The sequence below is a fragment of the Aspergillus alliaceus genome (assembly GCF_009176365.1).
Source record: "Aspergillus alliaceus strain CBS 536.65 unplaced genomic scaffold BDW43scaffold_6, whole genome shotgun sequence".
Classification (NCBI taxonomy): domain Eukaryota; kingdom Fungi; phylum Ascomycota; class Eurotiomycetes; order Eurotiales; family Aspergillaceae; genus Aspergillus; species Aspergillus alliaceus.
In genome coordinates this window covers 849,646-872,141 of record NW_022474689.1, presented here as the reverse complement: position 1 = coordinate 872,141, position 22,496 = coordinate 849,646, and the positions used below count along the sequence as shown (strand labels likewise).

Below are 22,496 nucleotides of genomic sequence, written 5' to 3'. Positions count from 1 at the left end.
GGAGACAAGGCATCCCATGCGCCATATCAAGGCAGTCAAAGGACAGGCTGCATATGAAGTGCTTAAGTACCGCAGTTATGCATGAATCACGTAGCCTGAGGATCCAGATGCAACTTTATCACGCTCTTGGCGTTTCCTAAATGGAACTCTTTAACCCAATTTGGGTTAGTAGCCAGATAGCCAGAGTCTAGGTGTCGTCAACTTCCCGGATCTATTTCCTCTATGGCGAAGGCAAATGCGCAGGAAGGTGGCTTTCAGGTCTGCAAGAAAACAAATAGTTTCTAACGCTTAGCATGTCACGTGCACCGCGCGGCGAAGAGTACCGCCGGTACTTGGGTGACAACCTCTACAGTTCCAGAGCACTTGGTTGAATAGAAAATTTTCTATTGCCACATTTCCTGCCTTTTTTCATACACCGATTTGAGAACGCCAGATTTGCAACGGACACATCATAAAAGATCAACCCAATGAACACGTCCCAAAGGCCAGACCCCGAAGACATGCACTGCCTTGTCAGACAACAAAGTGGAAATGTACAGCCATAGCAAGTAACAAGACATAAGAAAAAGCCTTATAATTAAAATAACGAAAACATATAACGATGGACAAAGTCGCTCCGAATTTAAAGGTTGGCCTTCTTAGCCTCCTTCTGCGCGAGCTTGACCAGCTCATCGTATACGCTGCTGAAGTCCTCATCGTCATCTGCGGATTCACCCTTCTTGCTCTTTGCGGCCGACTTGGGAACAACCATGGTGACACTGGTGGGACGCTTTGTTGCGGCAGAGTTACCGAGCTCAGCTCGGGATGTGACGAAAACGTAGGGAATACCATGATCCTCGCAGAGGATAGGAATATGCGAGATAACATCCATCGGCGAAATGTCCGCAGCGAGGACCACAACTCCGTTTGGAGTGGTGTTAGGAGCGTTGGGTGCAGGAACAGGCGATTTCCGGAGGGCCTTGACAACTTCCTTCACACCGCGCTTGAGGCACTTGTTCACAGCGGCTACAGGAGAAACATAAGATATTAGCTTCATGAGAACGAAGTGAGAGCTTTACATATGAACAATACGAATCATCAAAACTTAAGATGTAATGGCGAACTTGACTCGAGTAGAGGACGAAGCGCAGGACGCATCCACATCCAGAACCGAGCCAAGCCCAATATTTAACTTACCCTTCTTGACACTCTTCAGCACCTTCTTTGCCGACTTGTCTTCGACCAGAGGCTGAGCGAATGGTACGAGGGCGCCAACGGGACGGGTATCGACATCCATCACCTCAGTCTCAACATTGGCAGTGGCTTCCGCAGCGACAGCATTGTCAATTCCATCCAGAACCTTGGTGGTGAGCTCCTGCTCAACTGCGTCGGCGAGAGCAGTCTTATCCTTCTTCTCCTTCTTGTCCTTCTTGCTCTTGTGGACACCGTCCTTCTCCGAGCGCTTTTCCTTCTTCTCGCGCTTGTCCTTCTTCTCAACCTTGTCCTTGGCCATTTTGAAGTCTAGTGTCCCTAGGAAATCGAACAAAAACGAGGAGGGAAAAGGGCGGCAATCGGAGGTGGGCGTGGGGAGAAGTAGTTTAGTTTATCGGTCACTTTTGGAGGCCGCAAAATTTCGAAATCTTTCAAAATTTCGGCGCTAATCCGTCCTGGGAACGCCAGCTTCTGGCGGGCGGTGAATGCGGCTGACTCATCATTCTCCGAATCGGGATTTGTTCCATCACCCCGTCGAAAAACAACGTTGACTGCAGTTATACTCGTATTCCTCAATTGTGTATCTTACTCTGCCGAGTTGCGATTACGAGAGCTGCCTAGGGGCTTACGGCAGCTTATATCCGACCTGTTCAATCTCCATGAATCCACGCGCAATTCACTGATGATTACATCTTGTTTTATTTACATACACAAAGGTAGATAAACAACACATGGTACGGATTGTCAAAGAGTTTGAACGACTAATGGGCTTCAGATGAACTCAAGGAGGAACTCACAACTCTCTTGGGGCTCGCCACCCCGGAGTACCTCCCCTTTGTCGATCCCTCCGGCCCCAAGTCCCTTGCGACAATCAATCCGCCCTTCCCAAGTGCCAAAGCCTGGTAAGCTCAGATCCGACGTGGATGATATACATTACTTGTACAATTGACATGTCTTGTAGATACGGAAAAAGAGGAGCTGCGTATCCAACTCAGTACTCTGAAGTATGAGTTGGAGAATATCAAACAGGAGCGGGATCTAATGATACTGCGCCATGAGAAGGACCTTCGGGATGCTCAGTTAAAGGCAGATGCGGACTTCCGGAAAGCGCAGGTGTGTACAAAATATGATATGCGATCAAATTCATACCTAACACCTCGCTCTCTCTAGGCTGCAGAGTCTGCCAGTCACCGTGCCAGTCACAAGAGTGAGGCGCTCGCGAAAGAGTTGAAAGAAAGCCAAGAAAATGCGTTGAAAGAGAAGGGCGGTCTTGAGCGGAAGCTCAGAAGTCTTCAGGATCAGAACCAAAGTTTACAAGATGATGTCGACGACGCTAAAGCGCAACTGCTTGACCAGGAGAGACAGTTCAAGTATCAAATTAACGAACTAGAGACCATTCGCTCATCCCTCCAAAGGACGCTGGAAGGATTGCAAAACGATCTGCAAAGCGCTAGGACCGACCTACAGAACACTCAAGAGAAATTGTGTGAACGAGAAGCGGATGTCGCCAACCTGGAAACCGAGAATATACGACTCAAAGCCGAAGGAAGTGATGCGGAAACAGTATCTATTCTCAAAAGAGAGCTTTCAGACCAAGTCAACCATATACGGAATTTAGAATCTACAAATCGGGAACAAAGCGCAGAGTTGCGACATCTTCGGAAGGTACAGAAAAATGTCGAGGTGGTGGAAGAGCAGAAGAAATCGCTGGAGAATCAACTACAGTTGATGAAAGACCTTGAATCTGAATTAGGAACCGTCCAGATTCAGAAGCAAATGCTTGAAGATGAGCGAACATCATGGACTAGTCTTCTCCAGGTCAACGATGAACAGACCGAGATTGACTCACCGGAGGCGGTTGTGAAGGCTCTGCTACAGGAGCGGATTGAGAAGGCCACTCTTGTTGATAAGCTCGGCAACGTTGAAGCACAGTTTCTGGAGAAGGATGAGCTCATAAGAGGCTTGGAGACCGAACGAAGCAACTTGCGACAGGAAATTGAAAAGCTCCGGAGTAGCAGTACAGCGAATGGAGGGGCTATGGCTGAAAGCAGACTCCGGGCGAGACTGGAACGCCAACGAGCGCTCGCAGTGAAGGAGGTCGAATATCTTCGGGCACAACTAAAGACGTTCGACACGGAAGAGGTGACTATGAATGCGGAGCAAAGCCAATTCGATGAGCATAAGTCGGAGCAGATCGCCAACCTGGAGAAGCTTGTTGATGAATACAGAGTGGAGTTGGAGAAGGTCCATGAGGAGCTTTCGAAACGTGAATCAACCCAACAGCAGGATCCAGAACCTCGGGGTATTAAACGGCCCCTCTCCCCCGCTGAAAGCGATGCAGAGAACGAGCGTCTTTCTATTTTGTCCCGGAAAAACAGGACATTGCAAGAGTCACTCTCCAAGTCAGAACAGGTGACCACCCTCTTACGCCGAGAACTCGAAGCTACCAAATCCCAGCTCAAGTCTCTTAAGGCCAAGTCGCGTACTCGCGTTCTCGAACTCCGCGACAATCCCACAGCGCAAGCCGAGAATCTCAAACTCTCCACCATTACAACCCTCAAGGCTGAAAACCGCGACTTGCTCGCCCAGCTCCAGGGCTACCACGAAAATGTCAAGGCCGTGCCTGCGAGCACCCTAGAGAGCCTCAAACTAGAAATCCAGGACATGGAGCGAGTAGTCGCCGACAAGGAGAAGCGCATGCGACGACTGAAGGAGATTTGGACCGCCAAGTCATCCGAGTTCCGCGAAGCTGTCGCCTCTTTACTCGGGTACAAACTGGACTTCCTCCCTAACGGCCGTGTCCGAGTAACTTCCATGTTCCATCTCTCTCCCGCCTACAGACATGGAGACGGCGACGCTTCTTCTGACTCCCGCGGACCCGGCAGCATGGGCAATGGCGAAGAGAACTCGATCATCTTCGATGGAGAGAATGGCACGATGAAAATATCTGGTGGACCGAACAGTCTCTTTGCTATGGAAATCAGACCACTTATTAAATTCTGGGTCGAGGAACGGAAAGATATACCTTGTTTCCTGGCTGCAATGACGTTGGATTTCTATGATAAGACTACACGAGCTGCACGGATGTAGTTGATTAGTTTAGTTCTAGCCTTTCCCCCTCTTTCTTTTTGTCTCTTTGATTCCATCACCGTTATACCTGGGGTATGGATCGGGCGTTACATGTGTGTGTTGTTCTTTAGCGATTCCCCGGCACAGAGGCGTCTATGTGCCATGTTTTATCTGATCACCAATTTTGTACTACTCGAAGAACATGTAAATGTATGAATCTGAGATACATCATCATTTGGATTAGTAAAACATACCACCATCTTCATACTCAACTTGTTCGTTTGGAGAGCGCCAAGGCTAAATACATTGCTGGATATTTGGGACGTTAATATGGGCCGACTATTTCCACCGGGACAACCTATTTACAGGCAAAAATGCCATGCCTACCTGTGGCTATACACAAAAGATTACCACGACACAAGGGAGAAATAAAGAGAAAGAACAAAGAAAAGAACGTGATGAAATCAACAAGATGGAACAGACGATAGATATATACCATGCACAAGTGGGTTAAATCGAAAACTGGGAAGAGGAAATAGATTAATCGAATGAGGGTGCCATATAGAGTCGTTTGAGTAGATTATGTGCTAAGGCGAAGATAGCTAGGTGATGTGATGTCTGCAGACAAACTTTTGGAAGGCGTGCTATTCCAAAAAAAAAAATCCAACAAAGACAGTTACGATGGTATCTTGAAACTGGAACAGTCCGGCGAGATTTGATCATGCTTTGTTCGTAGAAAGTTCGAACTATGCAGTTCTTGTGTCTCTGAGACCTTCATCACGAGCTAACGGTTCAAGAACATGAATGATATTGAGTTAAGAGGAGACATATTTACCTCCAACCAGCTTGCGAGTAGTGGGAACTTCTTTCCATGTCAGAGAGGGTTGGATATCGTCATGTGCTCCGAAGCTTTCGTCTGCAAAAGGGTCAGACCCCTTTTGTGCACTCTCGGATTGCGAAGCGACGCTGATGCCCAGCCGAGAGCCAGCATCAGGTGTGTGGACCTCAAATCTGGCGTCCACCTTTCCTTTTCTTGGCCAACTAGTCGCAGTTGAGAATCTAACAAGCAGCTTGCCATCAGGCCCAGCTTTAACCTCGAACTCAGGGAGCTTCCAGGTCACCGCTGAGCTCTTGCGACGGAAGGATGCTCCTGTATTAGGGTACATGACGGCATTCGTAGCATGAGCTACTTCTCGCCCCTCCTCAGGGGATGTATCCAGATTCACCGTCAGAACCAGGTTTTTCAGGGTTATTGATTGCCTTGACAGGGAATATGCAAACGACGGGTTTAAAGAATAGAATACGATCACGCTAGCCTGATGTTCCTCAATGTTCCATGCTGGTTTAAAGATAACCGGACAGTAGGCAGAGGCGTCAGATGTGTCAACATGAAGTTGGTATTTGAAGGCCACTGTCGGTGAGGGGCGAGCAATGCCGGGAAGATGTATGTTGTATTGCCCTCTTTTTTCATCCGACAGATCCTTGTCCTTCTCTTCGTTCACCAAATGTGGATTTGCAGCTACCTTCTCCAGAACTTGGAAGTTGTCTAGACGAATTGTAGTGTTCGGCTCTGGGGCTCCGTTATATGCCAACGCAAGCTCTCCAATCACGGAGGTCTTGGTAACGACACCTTCAGAGAACCATGCATTTACTGTCTCAATAATAGACGCATTGAGACCGGGCTCGTGGAGATCAGGATGTGGGATTTGACCTGAAGTACCGCGTAAGGTGTGCCCTGAACGGACAGAGGTTGTATCCGATAACGCATGGTCATCAGTTGCAGTGCTAGGAGAAGCTATGTGCTTCGATGGAAGGCTCGGCGATGTTGGCACAGAGACATCTGACCCTGAGGGTAGAGCGGGTACATCACTGCCAGGTGGCGGGTTAGGAATGAAGACCGTGTTACGAACATCACGCCGGCCGCGCAGAGTTCCTGCATTCCGCCTTACACCAGTTTGCTGGGCTCGCTGAATGGATGGACAGTCAGAAAAGGTAACAAAGATGCACCTTCATGTCACACTCACCAGCCTCAACTGATTAGCCATATCGTCCATTGCTTGCTTGGCTTGATCTTCGTCTTCGAATATCGGCTGATCCCGAATCGTTAGATTGATGCTAGGCTCCTCCATGCTATCGTAACCGTTAGTAATTTCATTTTAGCAAGTCCTTGGAGGCCGTTTACCCAGATGCTTCTTCTCTCTGCGCTCGAGTGATTTCGTCAATAGTTTGAGGTGGTTCTGAGAATCCTTCGGAGTCGACTCGAGGCTATCATCTGAATTAACAGTCTGGACTATATCTACCTCATCACTATAACTCACCTGGCTCGATTCACTGATAGCAAGGCCTGTCTCGGCAGGGGGTTCTGGGGATGTTACCCCATTTGCGGTTGTTGGTGGTGACTGAGCGGTCGGGATGGAAGCAATCGTACCGTGGCCTTCGTGGTCTCGTGTCTCGCTGGGTATACGCGTTACTTCATTGTAGCTTTCATGAGTAGTTAGCGCGGTGCCCGGTCGTTCCTCGCCTGTTGGCGACTCGGGGATTTGCATGTCACGGGAGTCTCCTCGCTTGAAAGGTGCAAAGGGACTGCGATGCTTCTTATCCGAAAAGAATGGGGCTCCTCCGGAAGGCTGAACTATGCTCTTCCTTCTGTTCATGACAGTTCCCAATCGCTTGAGTCCGCCAAGGGGTGTATGACGGGGCTGGGGTTCAGGTGCTATAACACGTAAATGGTAAGCATCATCTCAAATCTTTGGAGGCCAACATTCTGGCCTGAGCAAGGAACAGTTCTTACCAGGGGGTGTCCTGACGGGACCAGATGCCTCTGAGAGCTGGCTAGCGGTGTCATCGTGGATGCGTGGCGGTGGTCCATGGGGTGCGGCTGCAGGGGTAGGAGAGGTTTGTTGCCTCGGAAGAACCGGTCGTCCACCATTGACCTTCGCGGCAAATGTCTTTATTTCGTCTGCAGTCTCCACGTTCAGGAGTACATTCAGACAAGTTTCGGCTGCTTGGCGGCAGCGCTCAACCTGATCTGACTCGTGAGTCTCCAGCTGGGTGAGAACGTCTCGCAGATGGTTGAGCCGACCCTCATCAGCTGCTTGGAGCTGCTCAAAAACGAAAGGTGCCCGTGATTCCCATTGCTGTTTGACTTCTTCTGCGGTGGCAATCGCACCAGCTAGCTTATCTGCGCCCTTGGGCCCTTTCTCTCTAGCTTTCTCCACCTTCTTGTGCGATGCTTCTAAGTTCTTCGCAAGACCCGCAAGGTCGCTCTGGACTCCAGGCATTGAGGCTAGTTCGCGGTTCTTGCTGTGGTAATCCCTAAGAGGGCGTTCGACATCTTCTTCGATTTTCTGCGCAAAGGTCTCGTGCGATGAGGCGACCATTTCCGTCGCATTGACAATGCGTTGCCACGGTATTTGAAAGACTCTAATTTGGCCAATCGACACCACGTTAGAGAGTTGATACCCCAGGTAAAGCCCTTCTAATAGCTGGAGCTTACCCTAATGCCGCTCCATTATCCAATTGCTGCCGCGTCGCGAGTTTCCGCAATCCTTGAGCATACGCTTCTTCGACGCGACGTCGCTCCTATTGCACTTATGAGAAATAGCTCAAACCAATTCACACCACTGAGCTCAAAAGGCGCTAAGGGCATACCTGGAGCCAATCTGCGATATCTGCATTGATCTTGTTGATGAGACGAATGCGATCGTTGAGAACAGCAGTAGCTTGGCCGGGCTGCAGAGAGGCCTGGAGAGAGCAAACAGTCAATTAGGAAAATTCAAAATCTCGCCAGGGCTATTTTGAGTGCCTGCGAGGTGGAGAGTGGCTCAATCCTACCAGCAAAGCTGGATACTCCTGCCGTGAGAGGTCCATCATTCATATACACATAGGTCACAGCTGTATCAGGAGATGAGGGGGGTGGCGCATAATAAGGGCCAGCCCACGGAGATCGAGAAAATGAGGAGTTCAAATCCCAAAAACGCCCCGTCTAATGAGTGAGTGGCTAACGAAAGTGTAAAGGACGTCAGAAAGTACCAATGCCCGAGGATAAACGTGGGATGTGGAGGAAGAAGTGCTATGATGACGATGACGGGTTGCAACGCCGGAAGAACTAAAAGCGGACCCGAACTCGGAAAATGGGAGCTAGGCCGCCTTGGGTTTAGCGAGGCAGATGTCACATGCCCCCTCCTCCAAAATCCACTAAGCAAGTTTAGTGCCTGAAGAGGTATTTTTGGAGAGAATGTTGGCATGCCATGCCATGGAGTTATGGAGAGTGATACTTTCAAGTGGCTTACGGGGATCCGTTACCATATCTAACCATGGCGGATTGGAAAAGAGCCCTGGGCTTCACAGATAGGTTAACCGCCATCCAATCTTTGTAAGAATGGACACACCCTGCACACAGGCAATGCTTATATGGCGTCTCTTTCACCTTAGGACGACAGCTTATCAGCGCGCTTCATCTTCTGCCGCATTTGTAGAGGCACAGACTCAAGCAAAGCAATTTGAGTGTGAAGCCTATGATCAGGCCACATCGAAGGTATGGACTCTTAGCTACGCATCGTACTTCCCATCACCTTCCAGATACTCAATCTTTAATGCGTAGGAAGAATATGATCAGCTATGCCAGAAAGCTATCGACGACGCAGAAGCTACGGGCTCAGTCGCTCCTGTAATTAGTAGCCTCAATCCGTTACAAGATGCTGAAGAGGTAGGTAACTGGTCTGTGGGTGAAGATATTGGCCCGTACAGGGCGTGTCTCCATCATTTTGACGGGCTTCATTCTACTATCTACAAGTGTAGGGGCGCAGACGGGGCCCTGGTTGCTGTTAAAGTCACTGTACCCCATCTTTTAACACCGCCACACAACGCAAAGTGTGAAGCTCAACTCTTGCGGGAAACTGCTGGAGAGCATGTGATACCTTTGCTGGAGACCCTGAAACTTGATGGGGGACGGTTTCTTCTAGTGTTTCCCTTCATAAATCATGACTTTGAACATTTGCTGCGTCGGGGCATGTTGACTGCCACCCAAACCAGGTCTCATTTGCACGATTTGTTTCGCGCACTGGCGCATATCCACGAGTTGGGAGTCATACATCGGGACATAAAGCCTTCGAACATTCTGTTGAGCTCGCCTGATGGGCCAGCCTACTTGGCAGACTTTGGCATCGCTTGGAAGGACGGGCATAACGTTTCTGAGCCAGCTGACAAGAAAATTACGGACGTGGGAACCACATGCTATCGACCTCCTGAGATATTGTTTGGTTATAAAGGATATGGAACATCTCTCGATCTTTGGGCGGCTGGGTGCCTGGTCGCAGAAGCTGTGGCTGTAGGGCACCAACAGCTATTTGACTCGGGGCCCGTTGGGAGTGATCTGTCTCTTATTCAATCTATATTTCAGACCCTAGGTACTCCGGACCAGGAGATATGGCCGGTATGTCATGATCATGCTGAACATTTCCTGATTGACCCATACTGACGAGGTGATGACAGGAAATAGAGAAACTCCCGGATTGGGGCAAGGTGGAATTCTTCAAGTATCCTGCCAAGTCGTGGGATGATATTCTCAGAGGGGCCTCTTCGAAAGGTCGTGATCTTGTCACACAATTGGTCCGTTATGAGAGTAGCCAGCGTATTTCCGCTAAAGAGGTAAGCTTCCCCGGAGGAAAAAAGAATTGCTACAATTACTGAAGGCATCATCGGTCTTTTTTTTACCTCCCCCACCTAGTTCTAATAATCCAATAGGCTCTAGAGCATCCCTATTTTTCGGCATAATTGATACGGGATACCGTGAATCACATGCTACGGGGAGACAAGCGATCTCAAGAAGGATGGGAAAACAAAGAAAATTAGGGGAAACAGGAAAAGAATCAATCGGTCCACTGGATAAGCGTTCATTTGACGAAGATTGTACGCCATATGGCGGCCTGCTGCGGTCAACAATCAGGCCGGGTCCCACCAGCATCTTTTAGGCGTTTCAGCATTTTTGACGGCTTGGAATCTCCAGACGATCACGCATAAGGCACGAGGACTATCGGCACTAACCGCTGGGGAAGCCTTCGGTCAACTTCAGTCTCAGGAAAATGCCAACTACTCTGTCCACCTCCCAGAAGTCGCTTACGCGCCGGGAAGGAGAACGTCGTCCGTTGATCACGTGACGGTTGCCTGATGTGTTTTGTGCGAGATTGAGAGCCGAAGAACTCAAGATTCAGGACGTTGAAGCCCAGTTTAAGATCACCTGGTCCACATATTTGCAGAAACTCTGTCGGGACCCCTTGTTTCCATGGTATCCTTCGTAATTAGAAGCTGCGAAAGAGCAGTAAATCCCCATGTCGTTCCTCCGGAGTAATAAGAACAATTTCCAGAATTAGGAGTAGTATGCCACTCGAGGCTGAAATGTAAAAATGCAATGCAACGTCTTCGGGGATGAGTGGAGGCCACTAGGAACGGCCGGAGGAGCGAGTGGCTTGGCTAATTAAAATGGCGGTTCCTGTCTGATTGAACAATTGACGATCAACTCCAGAGTAATAAACAGGCAAACTAAAACCTCGGCCTCTTTCCATGGTATTGTGTTTATTTCCCCGTGGTGGTACAGACGAACTCCTGTTCTCTCTTTGATGGGAAAGAAGAACATGTATAATAGAACATCTATTGGGGAAGAAGGAAAGGGGGGAAGGGTCCAAAATATAGAGCAGGTAAAAATGAAGATACATGGAATCACTGTTTATTGGATGCGTACCATACAGTACCAAGGGACGCTCGTGCGTGGGGATCGAATAACAGTGGCGGGTGACTCGGCATGTTCCTCGTGTATGTATTGACCGTCAGGTTACCAGGCACCGTACCATGACAAGCCAATAAAATCCGACGATCTGGTTCCCCAGAGGGTTAGCGTGGTCCAGCCCATACCAGCAGATACCAGACCCTGATTGGGTGGGTTCCCCCTCATTAACCTCCATAAGCTTTGATCTCATTTCGTTTACAGCCTGCCGCGGTAATTACCGGTAATTTATTTCTCTTAGTTCTAGGGTTGGGGTTGGTCAACATCCCAAATACTGTGCTATTCTCGCATTCTCACACTTCTCTTTCCTTCACTTCGCTGTCCCTCCTTCCTTTCGTCCCAATCACTTTGGGATCCTACTCTCTGGGCGCCCTTCCTTTCTTTCAAATCGCACGGCCTGGAAGCTCGTTGTCCTTCATTTATCAACTTGCGCCGGCTGGCACCCAGCCTCTTCAGCTATACTGATCACTACTTGCCATTCTTTGACATTCCCACATTCCTCATTCCTTAACGCGCTTGCGCCACATTAAATTTCAAACGCGGCCGGTCATTCTGGCGAGACCAGCCCAGCGCCGGTTTCTTTTCGCGTCCATTTCTTGCCAGCTCCCATACATTCTTTTGAACTATATCCAGTCTACAAATACAATCGGCAATCGCCACACCTCGCCAGACATTGCTACTTCCCCAGTATAACCGTGTGAAGGGACGCCAGAGCGTATGATCCCTGGCCCTGTCATCCCAGGCCACAATTGACCCAGGTATCAAGTATATTCACCGGGTTAACATCGCAAATCATGGTTCACGCCCACAATCACAACCATGGGCGCAGCCTGGAGGGACGAAGCCCCGACAATGGGCAAGAGGTCACTATAGTTTATGTGACCGCCCCCGCAGATTTCGATGGTCCCGTAGGTGGCTATGTGACAGGTGAAAACCCGAAGACGAAGACCGCAGCTCCCACAGCCGGCGTCGGTCCCGCCGTTCAGCACAGCCGAACTTCTGCGAAGGAGGAGCCAAGTACGGCTGAGGAACCAGCAACGAAAACTAAAGCAGAGGAGACAAAACCAACGGCCACTAAGATCGAGACGACTCAGACAGCCAAGGTACAATTGACTGAGACGGAACAAACTACCAAGGCAGTTGAACCAGAAACATCCACTATTGATCAAAAGAATACTCCTACCATGATGACGACTTTCTCAACGGCTACCTCGTCCACTTCCTCCTTATCTAATACTGGATTAGAAGAGGCCGCTGCCACGCACTCGTCCTCGGATAATTCGGCATCTTCAGCAACCGCTCTTCCCGGAGCTTCTGGGTCTGACGGTCTCACAGGTGGTGCAAAAGCGGGTATTGCTATAGGTGTAATTCTTGGAGTAGGCTTGATCGCGGCCCTTATTTTCTTGTTTATGCGCAAGAAGAAGCAGGGCCAGAAGCTTGGCGACATGGAGACAGAAAATGAAAAAGCATTTGGCGCCAGCAGTGTAGCACCTCCACCGCCCCCGCCAAAGTTTGAACCAGCAACGCCAACCAACCCACCTCAGCTCAACGTCAGACCGGTGACTCAATTTGCGCCCGATCTCACACCTAGTGCTACGAACGCCCTCTCTGCGGCTGGTGCAGGTGCAGCTCTTGGAACGACCGCCGCTGCATCGCGCAACCTCACTGGAAATCCCTCGCCGCCTCCCACTCCGCAATCGAATGCAAGCAGCTCGAATCCTTTTACAGATCCCGAGAATCCCTTCAGCAATCAGGCGGAGGCCCCGTCACCTGGCAATGGGGTCAGACCAGTTACTCCTCCAATTGCCCCTGGCCACAATGGGGCCATTGCTCGCTCAAGTGCAGTTCCTGCTGAACCCGCTGATCACACCGTCGCTATCGGTGCGGCGGTATCTACAGCGGCTGTGGCTGTGGCAGTTTCCTCAACTTCCAACCCGACGGAGAATGGCCTTCCTACTCTACATGAGAACTCGGAGCCGCAGACCAATTCTCAACCCGAGCATCCAAAAACGAACGCTGTCAATTGCCCACCAGCCAATGAAACACCCGACATTAGTCCTGCCGTTGCTGCGGTTCCAGCTTTTGGGCCTTCTGAACATGGCCCGGCTCCGGCCCCGGCTCCGACAAATGTGCATCGTGTACAAATGGAATTCAAGCCTTCCATGGACGACGAACTGGAGCTCCATGTTGGCCAGCTTGTTCGGCTTCTTCATGAATACGATGATGGGTGGGCACTCTGCACCAGAATGGATCAGTCCCAGCAAGGAGTGGTTCCTCGATCATGTCTCTCTTCTCGTCCTGTGATGCCTCGACCACGTCCACCTCCCGGAGCTGGCCCCGGCCCACGTGGCCCCCCAATGATGGGACCTAATGGACCGGTTCCTCCTGGTTCCCCTCGTTTCTATCCCCAAGGTGGACGTCCAATGTCACCAGCGGCGCGTCCCATGTCTCCAGCACGCCCAATGTCTCCGGCTCATCCTGGATATGCTGGGCCCCCGCCTCCACGTCCCTATCAACAGCGTCCGATGTCCCCTGCTCAGTTCCCCCCTGTTCCTCGATCGTATTCCCCTGGACCAGGTCCTCGGCCAATGCCGCCTCGATCGATGAGTCCGGGTCCTTATGGCCCTCCGGGCCTGCAGCGGCCGGATATGCTAGTCAGCCAGCGGCAACGTAGCAACAGTGCTGGCGGAGCGATTGGCCCAGTCCCACGCACGGCAGGGTCACCAGGACCAAGCCCCTTGGCGGCTCCCAAAACTCCACCTCCGTCAGGTGCATTGCCGGCAATCCCTACTCCGACCCCAGTCGAGGCTCCAGCTCCAGGCAGTAACGTGCCAGGCCAGTGAGATGTTAACGTCCGTCAAATGAATGCCCATCGGTTGGAATTAAGGCTTCGGCTGGCTTTGCCGTTAATAGATATGGCTCTGCTTTGATATCACGCGCTCCCGCAACGAAAGTAATAACACAAAGTCTTCAATGTCTCACATCTCCCAGATCGACTCCCCCAGTTTGGTTCTTTTTGCGTTTCTTTCCTGCTCTATGCCTTCCTTCATATTCTGTACGACCCTTTCCGTCTCACTAGCAGACCACTTTTATGAAGCTTTACCTACGTCTCCTTCACTACCAAGTGAATCTGCACATATCAACTCTGACGGAATATACCCAATGTTGTAAGATTTTACTGTTGAATCACGAAACCCACATATTTTGGATTACCTTAAGTCATTAGCCCCTTTTTTTCTTTCACAATATATTCTTCTTTTCAATTTTTGCCTTTTTTACCGATGCGTATCTTGCGTCTAATCGATCCATTTTGGACAGTCTAGTCAACCTGGTACAGAGCTTTTACATTGATGTATGGATGCAATGGATAACCGGAAAACGAAGCAAAAAAATAATGTATGATCGTTCAGCCCTGTTTCAACATTTTGACGTGGTTCATGATTTTCGTTCAATTGTTTGCCCTCTACTACAAGGGTTGCAACTATCTAGTGTATCTATGTAATGTAGGTAGATAGGACGCCCTTGGAAATAATAAAAGTAATCGAGGAATAAAGTCACAAGCTTCACATAAATGCAATTCTACTTCTACATCCACAAAGCTCTCTAAGCCACAGAGAAGTAATGGTGTGATCCACTTTTCTAAAGAACCAATCCGATTGCCATCTAAATCTACAGATGCGGAACTCCCACACTTGCTAAAAGAAGATTGATGATGCTAATGATTCCTTCACCAAGGATCAACCCGGAAGCCAAAACAACGACGGTTGAGGACGCGGCATCCGCGTCCTTGATAACCTGTCCGGGGGTGTTTCCAGCCGCTGAATTCCCGGCATTCAGTCGAGGTGCATTGTCTTGGGAGTGTGTCTCGTTGGACAACTGAGTGGGAGGTTCAAGTTCTTGGGTATGGTTGTTGCTGCTGTGTTTCTGAGACCACCACCAGGCGACTAACCCGCCAATGGCTCTAGAGAGGGTGAAGGAGGGGACATTGAAGATTCCGACGGCAACGGCGATACCACCTGGGATCCAGGCTCGCCACCAGGCTGTTGCGTCGCGTTTACCGCCGTTTGCGATACTGGATGCGCCAACGATGCGGAGAATGGTGATGGCGACGTAGGCCACCCCGGCGATAAAGGCTGCTTCCCATGCCATTGGGGGAAGACCTTGGCCCGTGACCAGTCGGGCTGTGAAGATCCAGACGTAGGCTGTTGGGGTCTGGAACATGGGGCCTGGGACCTCGTAGACGTTCACGTACATTTTGTATACCGCGGTTGACAGCACGGCACCGACTAGACTGCCGATCATCTGGCCATAGAACTGCGCCTTGGGGCTTGCACCAAGTAAGTGGCCTGTCTTCAGGTCCTGCATCATGTCTCCTGCCTGTAGGGCGCCTGATTCGGACACCGCGCCGGCAAGAAGATTTGTGACTAATGCAGTGCGTCGGGAGAAGCGGGAGGCAGGGGTTGCGAGAGAGAAAAGTAGCTGTGTCAGTTTGCTGATTCCAGATACGGGGTTAAGGTCAGTTTCGCCGAGAGCGCGAACACCCATAACGGATAGGAGAACGGCCAGCAGTGTTGCAAGGCTGGAGAGTAACGGGGAAATAACGTCGCCAAAGACGAAGTGCATGCAGACGACGTTCAATATCAAAGTCAAGGGTAGCAGAATGATCACTGTTCTTGTGGAGATAAGTTGAGATGGAGGAGCATCTTCATCATCAGCCTCGGCTTGCCTCCCGGCCAGCAAGACAGGGCGGCGACTTGGTACAGAAGGCTCCTCAGAAATAGGACTCAGCGCAGAGTAGCTGATATAATCATGGTGATGAGATGTTGTGGGCCCTCGCGGAGAGCCTCGACGCCAAAACTGGCTAGGGAAGAATCTGGTCTTTAGCTTAGGGGCATATTTCACAGCTGGCTTGAGCACTAGCCAGCCGAGACTAACAATGGAGTCAGCGAGCATAATGGCCAGAGAAACCCATACTATCCAGGCCTTGCTCCCGTCCTCCCAGCTGTCCACCGGGCCAGGAGCCCAACCGCGGGCCTTGGCAAGCGGAGATAAAACACCCCAGCCTAACACAGCACCGAATAACATATGCATACAGGTAGAAGGCCCCATGATAATCCCTTGCCCAATATATGCTGGCGATGGGTTGAGAGTCCATAGCCAATTATGTGCCAGCGAAAGTCCGAATAAGGGAATATCACGAACTTGTGGGACAAAGTATGAGAACAATGTCTGCATTTATTAGTACACGAGCACAGTATTGGTTAAGAGAAGCGGTATGTATCCTCACATAAACACCGGAAACGACGAAGGCACCAACCAAGAGGCGCATCTTCGACCTCCAATCCTTTTTGTCACTATCCTGCTCTTCAGAAAGGGGTTTCCTCGGGAGAAAACCACTCTCCTCAGTTTGCCGCGACAGTATAGGTGCCTCTTCCTCTTCATCCCGCTCCACTCCCGCATTGCTCACTCTGTCCTTTGCTTTTTCATCATTCTGTCCATTTCCGTGCAAGACTCTCAGCATCAACGCAGATGCTGTCCCACTGGGGAACTTCAACTTTTCGCGGACAATCACCTCCTTCCTCAGAGGAACAGCAAAGACAACACCGAACAAGCACACACCAAGACTCCAGACGACCAGCTTCCAAAAACTAAGCTTTAATGGCCCACCCTCTCCGACGCCTCCTTCACCAGAGGGCCCGTCTTCACCATCTCTTATAAGAAATTCCAACGCAGGTATCACACCAACAAACCCACACCCCAAAGGCATCGTCCCAACTGCCCCTGCTACCGTTTGAATGAGGACGTTCTCAATGGGGGTAAAGGGATAGGAAAGGTGTTTGGATAGCACTTTGAAGACCGAAAATCCTATCAATGCCGACGGCATTGCCATTGTACTGATCCATCCCGTCTGTAGTCCGAAATAGGTGTTCGAAAACGTGATAAGGGCACCGATAATGAGGCCGACAAGGAGGGATCGGGGAGTGAAGCTCTGTGAGGAAGTCACGGGCGGGCGTTCCGTTGCAGCGTTTGCGGCAAACCCATCATCATTTGTGCCCACCCTTACCCTAGTACGATAATCAGAATCTCTGAGATGCGATCCATCTCCCGCCGCTGTATTCGCCGATCGATCACCCCTAGAGGCGCTGTCCGACATGTTGATGGCTTGGTAGTTCATTGAATCGACAGCAACACTAACCCCCTCAAGCCCTACGTTCCAGGGCCCACCGTCACAACTGAGATCGAAAAGAATCTCAACAGTCCATAACGTAAGCGATAAGTATAGAAGAGGAGTGGGGGATGACAATGAGAGTTGAGGAGTTGCTGATGATAAATCACAATACAGTCACAAGTCCAGCCGCATTGATTCTGACTAAGCACGATAAGATAGCTAGGCCGTGATCCGGTGATGTCACCTTCTCGATAAGCCATCTCTATACAGAGAAGTTCAATTTATACTACAACATTCGGCCGATTTCCTGTGAACCATCCTTCCACTGCATCCTTAAATAACTTCGAATAGCCTTTTGCCGTCCGTTGAGACAACCATGCTAAGTGAGGCGTCACCACCAAATTCAAATCCTCGGTCCCCTCCGCCAGCAAAGGAGAGTTATCAGGCCCAGCGGGCTCTTTCAAGAACACGTCTGTCGCTGCTCCAGCAATCTGATGCTTTCGCAGTGCTCTCACCAATGCTTCTTCATCTACAACGCCACCGCGAGAGACATTGATCAGTACGGCATGAGGCGACATAGCTTCCAACTCCGGGGTCGAGATAAGGTTCCGAGTAGTCTCATGCAACGGAATCGCAAGAAACAGCACTGTGCTCTGCTTGATAACTGCCTCAAAGGGAGTCCTCCCTTCACTAATGGGGCTACCAATACCCCCAGGATTTTTCCGGTCAGAAATCAGAACTTTCATACCTAGTCCCTGAGCAAGATGAGCGATTCGTTTCCCTATAGTCCCCGTTAGACTCATCACTTAATATACAGAACACTACCATAGAGAACACTAAAATAAAAGAAGAAAAAGTCATACACACCTACGCGGCCATTCCCAATGATCCCAACCACCTCCTCTTCGCACGTCAAGGGCGGAATTCCATCCTTATCTAGAAATTGAAACATCAGAATCCTTTTCTTCCATTCCCCGGCTCGGGTTTCAGCATTCATATCCACGATCTTCCGTCGTGTCGTGAAGTAAAGTCCAATCGCATGTTCAGATACAGCTGCGATATTTGCACCGGGGCAATTAGTGACAGCAATGCCCCGTTTTCTGCATGCTTCTAGATCGACGCAGTCGGTGCCAGAGGCCACGATCACGACATGCTTGAGATACGGGGTTTTTTCTTCGGATAGTGCAACCGCGTCGACGGGGAATGCGCACAAGACTAGAATGGACGCATCATGGATGCGCTCGTGGAGATTGGCTAGTGTGGTTTGGGGGTACACTGTTTTCGTGTACGTGTAGGGTTCAGGAAGGATCAACTCTGGGGCGTAGAAAAAGTCGCCTTGTAGAACTACCATGTGGTGGTGGTTTGGTAACTGTGGGGGACTCATTTTTTAAGTGTTCTTGAAATGTTGAATCGTGTGGTTTGGTTTGCGATGTCAAGGAGGATTGGAAAGCCGAGGCTTAAACCAGTCTATATATTCGGGAACCCCACGCGCGCCCTAAGGCTGACATTTCTTACTTAGTGGGTCTGATACCAAAGCCAAATTAAATATAACTAGCAAATAATTGGATTGTTACAATCACTGCCTATCAAGAAGAACCTGTTGACTCTATCTTTTTCCTGTTTCTTTAAACTATACACACTTTCTCTGAACAATGGATATGTTTCCCTACCAGGTATCTGTCTACTGTGGCTGACTTGATCATAACGAACATATACTTCAGTAGACCCACGGCTGAGAAAGGATACTTATCAGATAGCTACAAGACTGCCCTCTGTCTAGGGCTCCGGAGAATCCCCTCAAAATATTTGGACAATCCCTCAACATCCTCCAACTCTCCAATCCATCCAGCATATTGATCCGGCCTCAAGACAACAACAGCACCCCTCAGCCGATCAACTCCCCACCTCTCATAGGTCTTCCCGTTACACTGCCATTCCCAATAGCATTCTCCGTCGCTCCAGACCTTGCTATAGTCCCAGCCACTGTCCTCGTCGAAAGGTCGTAGAGCCTCGGGCAAGTCAGAAAGCTCAACGTCTTCCACAGGCGCACTATGAATGGTAATCGTGTCAATGGTCGCATGAAGCCTCCCGGGGTTGGATGTATATCGCCGTAAAACCGAGTTATGGGATGCTAGATACTCGCCGAAGGCCAGTACACGTCGTTTCTGCTCCGCCTGTCGTATATCACCAGCAAGTAGTAAAATGCGGAAGCGACCATCGCTTTGAAGGATACGCGTAGTCCACTCAGGTCGGCCATCAGCTTGATTGCGAACCTTGGCTGCAATGAGTCTCTCTCCTGCTGAGAGGTTCTTAGCTACGCCTTGCCCATTTTTATGGACTAGTGGACTGTCGCTATAGAGAGACACAATGCATTCGGCAAATGCCTCATTCGAGTCGAGCACCTCCTTCATGGCATCGTATTTTCTCGGTGAATCTGGAGAGACGGAGCTACCCTGCTGTTTTAGAAATAGTGGTGACCAGTGGCGATCGAAGTTCACAAGCATCTCAGCAATCCGGCGACGCTCAAGCTCATAGGTGTCAAGGATGGAGGGATGAGTCACACCATTTGCAACGAGGGCTACTTTCCAGCCAATGTTGAACCCGTCCTGTATGCTTACATTCATGCCGAGTCCCACCTTTGGAGAATGGCTGTGGACCGCATCACCAGCAAGATATATGCGACCTTTGGTGAAGTTCTGGGCAAGCCGTTGGCCGATCTAACTCAGATATTTAGCATGATGCCGCTTGGGAACCCGGCACAAATGATATACCTGATATGTAGTCCACCAGTCACAGACCTTGAAATCGAACCGATACGGCTGTAGCATCTCTCTAACCTTTCTTCGCATCACGTCTAACGTAATAGATGATCGATCGAATCGCCCTGACGATGGGTTGACCTCTATCAGCGGGACATAGAAACGAACCAACTGCCTCTCTCTTGGAATAATGATGAGCGCTCCATGCTTAGTTGCCACGGTAGCCGCCCGGCGCACGTCAGCTAGCCATATGTCAGTTAAGTACTTCTGTAAAGGGGGTGGTAGGCTTACGAAAGTTTGTGATTGGAACCACATCAATAACACCCCTATAGTCAACCAGTCAGTCGCCCGCCAAAATAGATTGACCGCGGGGGGAGGAAGACATTACCATATGTGCTCCGTCGTGGAACCAGTAAAGGGGATACCTAACTGTTTCCTTGTCCAGCTGTGGCCACCATCGCAACTGATGAGGTACTTCGCCTTCACTATTTCAACTGTACCCGGCACATTCCTTCTTTTCGGAGTCAAATCTTCCACATCGTCCGGTGCCACATTGTCCCGCGTGAGGGATGCAGAGCCACCGTAAGCTGAAGCAGCATTTAGCTCTTCCTCAGTGAGCGTCCTCAGCTTAACCCTAATAGGGTATTCATCATGGTTATTATCAAGACTTGTATCATACTCTAGCGACTCCGCAGCGACTCCTCTCTCGACCACAAGTTCGGAGCTACTCTTGATAGAATCGAGGATATAACGCTCGATTCTTCCTTGGCCTAAGGCGAAAGTACGATACGGTAAACCGTCGAGACTTTTACTGCGAAAAGGTTTGTGTCGATTCAACTTTCCGTTCTCATCATGTGCCTACAAAATCTTTTAGTAACGAAGTTATCTTTTCGCCCAAACAGCCGAACAAAAGGGATTCAACGAACCCAGAACATGAATTCGGGAAGCTCGACGCCCTCATTCACGACCCTGTGCTGAAAGCCCATACTGTCAAAAAGCTCCATTGTTCCGGATTTTAGCCCATCAGCATAGCCACAGAAAACCTTAGTGGCGCGTTTGTCGACAACACGTGCATTGACACCACATCGGGCCATCCAGTATGCAGCGGCAAGGCCAGCCGGACCAGCGCCGATGATAAGTCTAACAATCAACCATCAATGACCAATATATAGAAAATTCAGTGCTATTATCGCAGTCAAACTTACACATCGGTGTAGGATTCGGACGCAGGAGCCATGATAGAAGGGAATTCGGACGAAATCGGTACTACTGAAAGTCTGGTTGCAGTGTCAGATCTTTAGCAGCACAACACGAGCTTTTATAACTTCGAATTTTCCTTTCTCGGCCAGGATGCCAGCAGCAAATCTGCAACAAAGACCCTTCATTCGGCGGGAATGATCTCCTGTTTCCGCTTACAAAGCGATGGGTGGGTGACTGAAGTACGAACTAATGCAGAGACGTGCATGAGGCCCACTGATTTACTGATTAGGATGAGCACAGCATGACACGTAATTCTGCAGTAAATCCTACAACGATATAGAACATCATGATATTTCTTGGTAAAATGGAAAGAAAGTTAACCGTAGGGGGTATGCACACGGCTCTCTGTAGAAAAAGACAAGGTACAACCCTGATTATAGTCCAGGTAGTGCTTCGTAGATAAATGGACTTCTCGGCCTCAAGGCCTCCACAAATAGCGGATGGCCCCTTCACCAAGAAAGTATAGTTGCATTGCTTTAAGGCAATCCTCTGGCATGTTGAGTTTATTAGAGTCCCGTTATATATGTATTGGTTCTACTTTTTGCGCATGTATATGGTCACGTGCACATAACAGTCGTAATACTATTAAATCTATTTTATTTTATTATGAAATATCCCTTTATCACAGTTCAGTTGAAGTATGCAAAGGCTGTTTCTCATTTTGAGAACTGAAATGAAATAATTAGTGTGGGTAGGTAGGTAACGAGGGAGCCCTAAAATGGCCTATCTCTGGCGAATTTGCAGCTAAAGGACTACGCCCTACAGTAGAGCGCGCAGTATTCAGAAGAAAAGTGTGTGGAGGCTGTGCAAGTACGACTGAGATGGAGTACAGGATACTTGGTAAATTAAACCAACAATAGATTTCCAAGGAATTGGGGTGGCATTCCAGGGCAGGAATACATTCCCTCAGCACTCAAGTCAGGTCTACATAGAACATCTTCACTACCGAAGAAGTGGTTAATCGGGAAGGGGGAGGACTGGACGACTTTGTTTATTATTAACTGAAGATGGAATTATTTGCGTGCACGGAGGCCAAAATCGCGTGCCCTTGCATCGAAGCTCGACGACCCCTTGCTTGTGTCTGCACAGGTCGCGAGGCTGCGAGGTTGCGGAATGGCATACAATCCTATAGCCTTCAGCAATAGTTAATGATCTACAGGCACCCCAGGGGAAATACCTCCGCCTCATTTAGTAAAATGCATTCCAGGATCCAGGATATGCCCACACAAAATTTTACTGCACACTTATCTAGGATAACCGGATAACC

The 22,496-nt window shown here is 49.6% G+C and overlaps 8 protein-coding genes across 8 annotated transcripts; 3 read left to right on the top strand and 5 right to left on the bottom strand.

Moving 5' to 3' along the window:
* Positions 1-196: 196 nt before the first annotated feature.
* On the bottom strand, positions 197-1,578 carry BDW43DRAFT_265307 (50S ribosomal protein L30e-like protein). The gene is made up of 2 exons (XM_032040770.1): positions 1,177-1,578; positions 197-1,005 (listed from the first exon to the last, which is right to left on the bottom strand). Exons 1-2 carry the CDS (start codon positions 1,490-1,492, stop codon positions 623-625), a joined length of 699 nt encoding a protein of 232 aa, XP_031904203.1. The 5' UTR covers positions 1,493-1,578; the 3' UTR covers positions 197-622.
* Positions 1,579-1,966: 388 nt separating this feature from the next.
* On the top strand, positions 1,967-4,281 carry BDW43DRAFT_307638 (coiled-coil domain-containing protein MAD1; the record flags this gene model as incomplete). The annotated part of the gene is made up of 3 exons (XM_032046293.1): positions 1,967-2,093; positions 2,153-2,304; positions 2,362-4,281. The coding sequence occupies 3 exons, from the start codon at positions 1,967-1,969 to the stop codon at positions 4,279-4,281; spliced, it is 2,199 nt and encodes a 732-aa protein (XP_031904202.1).
* Positions 4,282-5,075: 794 nt separating this feature from the next.
* BDW43DRAFT_307637 (uncharacterized protein) lies at positions 5,076-8,130 on the bottom strand (the record flags this gene model as incomplete). The annotated part of the gene is made up of 8 exons (XM_032046292.1): positions 5,076-6,227; positions 6,285-6,390; positions 6,443-6,525; positions 6,579-6,973; positions 7,052-7,683; positions 7,757-7,842; positions 7,912-8,004; positions 8,095-8,130. The coding sequence occupies 8 exons, from the start codon at positions 8,128-8,130 to the stop codon at positions 5,076-5,078; spliced, it is 2,583 nt and encodes an 860-aa protein (XP_031904201.1).
* Positions 8,131-8,501: 371 nt separating this feature from the next.
* BDW43DRAFT_205406 (putative cell division protein kinase (Ctk1)) lies at positions 8,502-10,368 on the top strand. The gene is made up of 5 exons (XM_032039198.1): positions 8,502-8,635; positions 8,695-8,797; positions 8,864-9,694; positions 9,754-9,909; positions 10,006-10,368. The coding sequence occupies exons 1-5, from the start codon at positions 8,577-8,579 to the stop codon at positions 10,033-10,035; spliced, it is 1,179 nt and encodes a 392-aa protein (XP_031904200.1). The 5' UTR covers positions 8,502-8,576; the 3' UTR covers positions 10,036-10,368.
* Positions 10,369-11,693: 1,325 nt separating this feature from the next.
* On the top strand, positions 11,694-14,297 carry BDW43DRAFT_205385 (SH3 domain protein). Its single transcript, XM_032039197.1, has one exon. It carries the CDS (start codon positions 11,836-11,838, stop codon positions 13,882-13,884), a length of 2,049 nt encoding a protein of 682 aa, XP_031904199.1. The 5' UTR covers positions 11,694-11,835; the 3' UTR covers positions 13,885-14,297.
* On the bottom strand, positions 14,298-17,343 carry BDW43DRAFT_205384 (OPT family oligopeptide transporter). The gene is made up of 2 exons (XM_032039196.1): positions 16,329-17,343; positions 14,298-16,270 (listed from the first exon to the last, which is right to left on the bottom strand). The coding sequence occupies exons 1-2, from the start codon at positions 17,214-17,216 to the stop codon at positions 14,711-14,713; spliced, it is 2,448 nt and encodes an 815-aa protein (XP_031904198.1). The 5' UTR covers positions 17,217-17,343; the 3' UTR covers positions 14,298-14,710.
* BDW43DRAFT_265285 (D-isomer specific 2-hydroxyacid dehydrogenase family protein) lies at positions 17,273-18,648 on the bottom strand. The gene is made up of 2 exons (XM_032040769.1): positions 18,078-18,648; positions 17,273-17,991 (listed from the first exon to the last, which is right to left on the bottom strand). Exons 1-2 carry the CDS (start codon positions 18,592-18,594, stop codon positions 17,492-17,494), a joined length of 1,017 nt encoding a protein of 338 aa, XP_031904197.1. The 5' UTR covers positions 18,595-18,648; the 3' UTR covers positions 17,273-17,491.
* A 319-nt stretch (positions 18,649-18,967) lies between these two features.
* On the bottom strand, positions 18,968-21,206 carry BDW43DRAFT_307632 (putative phenol 2-monooxygenase; the record flags this gene model as incomplete). The annotated part of the gene is made up of 6 exons (XM_032046291.1): positions 18,968-19,927; positions 19,982-20,211; positions 20,261-20,295; positions 20,358-20,827; positions 20,896-21,109; positions 21,175-21,206. 6 exons carry the CDS (start codon positions 21,204-21,206, stop codon positions 18,968-18,970), a joined length of 1,941 nt encoding a protein of 646 aa, XP_031904196.1.
* Between the last annotated feature and the right edge of the window lie 1,290 nt (positions 21,207-22,496).